We start from the raw sequence: 6609 nt of genomic DNA, 5'->3' as shown, positions 1-6609 counted from the left end.
TAAAAGGCAAAATACTGGAAAACAACAATGCTGTGGGAAACAATGGCTGGATCTCAGTAGAGATACAAAAATGATAAGCAACAGCTAAAAAGTAAACGTATATATATATATATATATAAATGGATTTTTTTTAATACACTCATTGGCAAGTACAATTTAAAATACTGTATATTAAAATATTAAGTAAAACACGAGATAGTTATAATATTCTATGTTAAAAAAGATATAAGGATCATTGTAAACAATTGTAAAAGTACCTAATGTTAAAAAATATAAACGTCAAAAATTAAAACGAGAGACATCGAAGTAAAAGATTCCAAGCAATAAAATACAATTCCATGGTTTATTATTCCACTAGATATACTACTAACTAATTTTCAAAAACTAATTATTCATGAACATGTAATAAGAATAACAATTTACGGCTTATTAATAAACAACATGAATATTTTTAACTACCTGAAATGCGTCACTTACCTCACGAAAGACATACCAGCGGCTTCTGATTTTCTAGAACAGATACAAGGTCTATTTATTTGGTCAGCGATTGCGTACCTACTGCCTTTTATATATCTATAATTTTGTTGGCTTACACGAACCCATAAATTTAATTACTCCTTGTATAGCATAATTGTTTTTGTTAAAGTTGTTTATAATATAATTTTATCATTAAATAAAGCATTGTGGAGGTTCAATAAACATAAACATGCATTTAGTACAGTAACAAGACTCCGATAATTATTTCATGATGCTCAAGACTCCATAATTATGCAGAAAATGTAAATAGTTAATGTGTAAAAGTGCATTTTTATGGGAATGAATGTCGAATAACATTTAGCGATTTATAATTGCAATATTTGATAAAGGGAAATTAGCACTCTTTATGGGATTTAGGCGCTTTTTCACTTTATGAAAATAAGAGGACAATAAAGTCTTGTTTTGCATGCTAATGTACATAATGTTAAAGCCAAAACACTATAAAACTCATGTATCAATAAAATCTGTTAATCAGTAAAGCGCCATTTATCTTCTATTTTTACTGTTTTTCATGAATTTATGACATTCATAAGAGATTCGATCAGGCGACGTGCCATAATTAGTTTAAAGTCTCTGTAGGGGGCCGATATACCACACAATAGCGTATATTAATTTCTCGCAAATAAATAACATTAGCGATTTTTTTGTAATTTGTGATTTGTTAAAAGGCAATTAAGCACTATTTATGAGATCTAGGTTCTGTTTGACTTTAAGATATGGAGACCAAAGTTCTCTTGCGTTACATGTTTATGTATATATTTTTTAATCCAAAACACCATAAACCCCATGTATCACTAACAAAATTTTAACCGAAAGCGCTATCTGTCTCTTATTTTACTGTTTTTTTATTGGTTTATGTCACTTATAAATTCTATCAGGGGACATGCCAGGATTAGTGTCGCTGATGGAGAGCGTATATTTTAATCTTTCGCAAAAGGTCCTTTTGACATATATATTTTTTCATCCCGACAAACCGTGTTTCTCCACGACGGGGGAGCTCTGGATTACGGGGCAGCGCTAACTAACGAAGGAAGGGGGGGGGGGGGGGGGGTTGCAGTATTGACATTGCCTACAGTGCAGTTTTTCAGCTTTAATATTCATTATTTTGCAGTGGCGGATTCAAAGGAGGGCCGGCTGGCCCGCCCCTCCCCACTCTTTATATTTTTTTTTAAATAAAAAAAAATGAGAAAAAAAGAAAATTTAACTAAAATTTTGAGTCTAAAGAGTGCCAATTCCGGCCATCTAGAGGGTGCCATAATCATACATTTTCTTACCTCACCACAACCATGGTGTGGCTAAGGTAGTATAGACTCTCAATCTGTAAAAGTCCCTCTCATGCCCCCCCCCCCACCTCTATTTCAAATTCCTGGATTCGCCACTATCTTGTAAAGTATCAATCACACGTATGCAGTAACAATTGCTGTACCAAGTCATTGTTAGCCAAAAAGCTCATAACTCTGCCCGGTAGCCGCATTTCTCCACTGGGCTTTAGGACTATTCTTTATTACCTCTCGTAATGACTTGACACACATCTACATAAAGCTCGGTTCCCATACAATCGCCACACAGTCGCTATAGCGTTTTCACTGCAATCCTTGCACTGTGTAGCTGTCCCCGACGCAATCAGGAACGTTCCCTGATTCAATTAACCAATCAGCGTCAGGAGTCGGCGATAGCGCGTAGCGATTTTATGGAAACCGAGCTCCAGTATCAATTAATAATGTACCGTACATATGATTTAACACAGTTACGTCATAATTAAGTTTTGTTGTGACTGATATTTGATTTTGTATGACAATTAATTTACTGTCCTGTTGACAATGCGTGCAAGCTTTTAGGTACGTTAACAGTTACAATATACGCACGCTTTAGTCCATACTTATATGTACTGATCATTTACAGAATATGTAAGCCTATAAAGAAACACAGAACGGTTATCATTTTTTTTTTTTAACTGTAAAATTTATTTGACACAAAAGTACACTTTTACATCACAGCAAGCGATTATCAATTTATTAAAATTAATTTAAATGCAATTACTTCAAAACACAATCTCATATCATTTTTCTTACTATATATTCGTCTAAAAAATAATGAAATCTAAAAGAACCAAAACAGCAAGAAACAAGAACATAAAAATATATGAGCTCTCCAAATTACACTAAATACTACTACTACTACTACTACTACTACTACTACTACTACTACTACTACTACTACTACTACTACTACTACTACTACTACTACTACTACTACTACTACTACTACTACTACTACTACTACTACTATTACTACTACTACTACTACTACTACTAATAATAATAATAATAATAATAACAATAATAATAATAATAATAATAATAATAATAATAATAATAAATAAAATAATAAAGACGATTATGATATTACCGATATTAATAATAATGTATGTACATATAAAATTATCATAACGATTGGCTTCCTAATGAATATAATTTTCTATTGTGGTATAAGATTTGACGGAAACCTTACGAATTTAAGAGATATTCAAAGTGGCGCGTGTTCTTACTATTTCTTTTCTCATTATCAAAAAATATTGTGTTGACATAAACATCAGATCTGTCAATAATGAGACAAATAAATGTAGTTCGCTGAAGAGGAATGTTGCCACATATTTCATAACAACCATTATGTTTGTCGGTAACACTAATCTCTTTCATTAACATATTGCAACGATCTATTGCAGTTAGAAATATTCCTAAACATTTGACTTCTGCATCTTCGACATACACAGTTTCACCTAGTGAATTTCGAGTTATTACATTTATAATAATATCTTGATCTTTATTTACTAAAAATGAAAGCATGGACCTTGGTAAGGTAAATGTAACAGTTGATTTACTAGGTGAAATGCGAGTCTCCTGTCTACGCAGCCTGTCTACCACATTGCTAGCCAGAATTCGGGTTGATCTACGGTTTGGATTGTACCCTAAGATACCTTTATTTGTCTGAACCTCAACACCAATACGTTTTGTACTACTATATGCGCTATTTAGTAGTTTCTCTAGTTGTTCTGAAGCAGCATGGCTTGACATTAGCGCCAGTGTCTGATTTGGACTCTTAGTCAGGTTGTACGTAATTTCACGCACAGTAGATAGTTTAGACCTTGTCAGTTCCATCTCACTGGCTTGAGTTTCCAGTGTCTTCCAATTTTGTTTATGACATTTTTTAAGATTCTGAAGTTGTTCTTCCTTATGTCGATCGATCAATTGATGTAGCTCGGCCGCTTGTTTTGCGATGTCTGCTTCACACTTTGTGAAATTTGAATTCATCTCAGATTCTTTTTCTTTAAGTTCGTTAAGCATTTGATCTAAACCAAGACACTTCTTATCTGATATCTTGATGAGCTGTGATGCATGGTTTGAGAAGGATTCAAACGCATCCTTTATATCAATAATTTTATGGGATTCCCCCTTGGGATGTTGAACCTGTATACATCCGACACATATTGGTATCTTGTCCGTTTCACAGAAGAACTGCAGTGGCATTTTATGTTCGGAACAGTTAAGATGTTTTGATGCAAAACGTTCCGCAGGGTCACGACTGTTGTATTCTTTTATGGTAATTATAGAATGATCTTTTGCAATCTTCATTCTGCAGTGAGTATCTTTACAATCTTGACAGTACAGCTCATCGCAGTCTTGACACACGAATGCTGCCTCCCTCTTACAACCACAGGGGGGATCCGATTTATCCTCCAATTTTGTCACATAATCCAACAATCCGATGATAAAACTGTTGTTCTTTAAATCTTGAAGACCACCCCTTGGAACTTGACAAACCTCACGACATATTGGACAGCTAAAACGTCTTCCGTTGCTTTCTTTCACCCACTTCTCAAGACATCCAAGACAGAACGAATGAATACACGGGAGTGATTTCGGGTTTTTGAAACGTTCCATGCACAAGGAACATTCAAGGGCTACAGCTTCAATACCATCGATCACCTCTTTAGAAACGTTTGGAGACGCCATGACAAGGAACTCGTCTGCAAACTAAATCTAATTAAAGAATACAAAGGAGTTAAAGCAAGCATAAGTTATCCACTTTGTGCTCTTACTTATCTTCTTTTCTCGGACCAAAATGTAAATATTTTAATAATTATGAGAAGTTTATTCTGTTAAATATGTTATAAAATACAAAGTAATCTACAAACATACCCCACCACGTCCTATTTACACTAATAGGCCTATAGTAGACTTAGTGCTAAACGTGTTCGGAGAACAGCTTTAAAGCCTGTGAATTCATTAAAAAAATCCATGGATTACTGTTCTTCACTAGGCCTAGTTTTCAACATATTTGAAGTAATAATAATACAGATATGGTTTATTCAATAAACATGAATATTTGAACAACAAAAAATACGTCACTTACCTCACGATAAACACTAATGGCTTCTGGCATTTTATCTAATCATGATTATGTTGGCTTACATACGAAGCCACGTATTTGATTTACGGAAGCCCGCTAGTGCCACCAGTGAATTAAAATTTCAGATCCGTTAAGTGGCGGCCGCCACATAATTATCTGGCGGCCGCCACTTAATTATCTGGCGGCCGCCACTTAATTATCTGGCGGTCGCCACTTATTATCTGGCGGCCGCCACTTATTTATGGGTACCCAGGTTGCGGTATAGCATTATCTCGATGTAGAACGGGTCATTAAAGCGCATGATTTGTCCTAGCATTAAATACGGTAGCATTTATAAGCATCGTAGTAGGCCTATCTAGTCATTTTAGCTACTAGCTTGTAATAGCTTATAATTGCTATTTAATACTTAACCCTGTGATTGCGAATATTTTTTGAAATGGGTGCTATATGCCATTATAAGGTATAGCTGGTGACCAGCTACTTATGCTGTTAATCACTATTTAATGTCCTTTAATATTTAATCCAGCTATAACAGACAATATCACAATGATATAAACAGCAAATATAGAACATTATAATACAGTTGCTATGCTACAGCAAAGATATAGATATATTTTGTGAAATGGCTATATGACTGCTATTATAAGCTATTACAGGCTGTAGCTAAAATGACTAGCTACTACGATGCTTATAAATGCTAGATAATTAAGTGGCGGCCGCCAGATAACAGATCTGAAATTTTAATTCACTGATGGCACTAACGGGCTTCCGTAGTACGTACGGAATTGCCCTTTGTATAGCACTGCTTGTTTGTTACAGATTGTTTTTATAGTACAACTTTATCATCGCATAAAAATTATTATGGTAGTTCAGTAAACATTAACATGCATTTATTGTAGTAACAAGAAATCCGTGATTATTTTGACCTCTACATAAAAATAGGTCGTGGTGTTAGCGGCATTCCTATATTACAGGGAACGTTGGTAGTTTTTTAACGGGTGCAATATTTGTTTATATCAAAGTCGAGAGACCCGCGTGACATTCACTTTGGACCACTGTACTATTTTTACTTCTAAAGCAGACGATTTCGATAGAGACTAATGTTAAATCTTTATAATGAACCTTTCTGGAATTAAATGTCGAACATAACAACTGATCACACGCGCGCTTGTCCCACAGACTTCACGGCAAATACACCCACGTGTTCACGTACGTTTACGCTGTCAGTTTGTGGCACCATAGCAGAAATATCAGTCCATTTCTTTAAAAGGAAACTAGAAAGATTATATTTATTTCTAGAGGGCATTTTTGATGTCACTAATAAAGGAATAAAAATCGTTTTTGTTTTGTCTACTGCCCCCAACGGGGGCGTAGACAATGTCAAGATGTAGGTTTAGGCATGATGGGTACTACTACCACGAGGTAGGGGGCGCTCTATTGACAATCGAATAGCGTTCGGAACTCGAACACACGTTATAGAGACGCAGCACGCGTTCGCCACGAACGCCTTTTACGCCCGTATTCTTAAAACAAACTTTAGTCGAACTTCGAACTAGAACTTCATTTAGTGTTAGTTGCATCTTTAACTTCAATTTGTATTCACAAACAATGTAGTCGAAGTTTTAACTACGACTAAATCAAGTCCTAGTTTTAGTTCAACTG

General features: G+C 35.0%; 1 protein-coding gene across 2 annotated transcripts; it reads right to left on the bottom strand.

Moving 5' to 3' along the window:
- Positions 1-2910: 2910 nt before the first annotated feature.
- On the bottom strand, positions 2911-4993 carry LOC117112448 (tripartite motif-containing protein 45-like). 2 transcript variants are annotated; one of them, XM_033255532.1, is made up of 2 exons: positions 4951-4993; positions 2911-4577 (listed from the first exon to the last, which is right to left on the bottom strand). In XM_033255532.1, exon 2 carries the CDS (start codon positions 4548-4550, stop codon positions 3045-3047), a length of 1506 nt encoding a protein of 501 aa, XP_033111423.1. In that variant the 5' UTR covers positions 4551-4577; positions 4951-4993; the 3' UTR covers positions 2911-3044. The 2 variants fall into 2 exon arrangements, with proteins under 2 accessions (XP_033111423.1, XP_033111424.1); XM_033255533.1 differs by lacking the exon at positions 4951-4993 and adding an exon at positions 4737-4832.
- Positions 4994-6609: the final 1616 nt, after the last annotated feature.

The sequence above is a fragment of the Anneissia japonica genome, unplaced genomic scaffold (genome assembly GCF_011630105.1).
Source record: "Anneissia japonica isolate Jap-2015-1 unplaced genomic scaffold, ASM1163010v1 scaffold288307_len268549_cov174, whole genome shotgun sequence".
In the NCBI taxonomy this organism is placed as follows: domain Eukaryota; kingdom Metazoa; phylum Echinodermata; class Crinoidea; order Comatulida; family Comatulidae; genus Anneissia; species Anneissia japonica.
The sequence above is the reverse complement of the archived record's forward strand: the minus strand, read 5'-3'. Positions and strand labels throughout refer to the sequence as shown.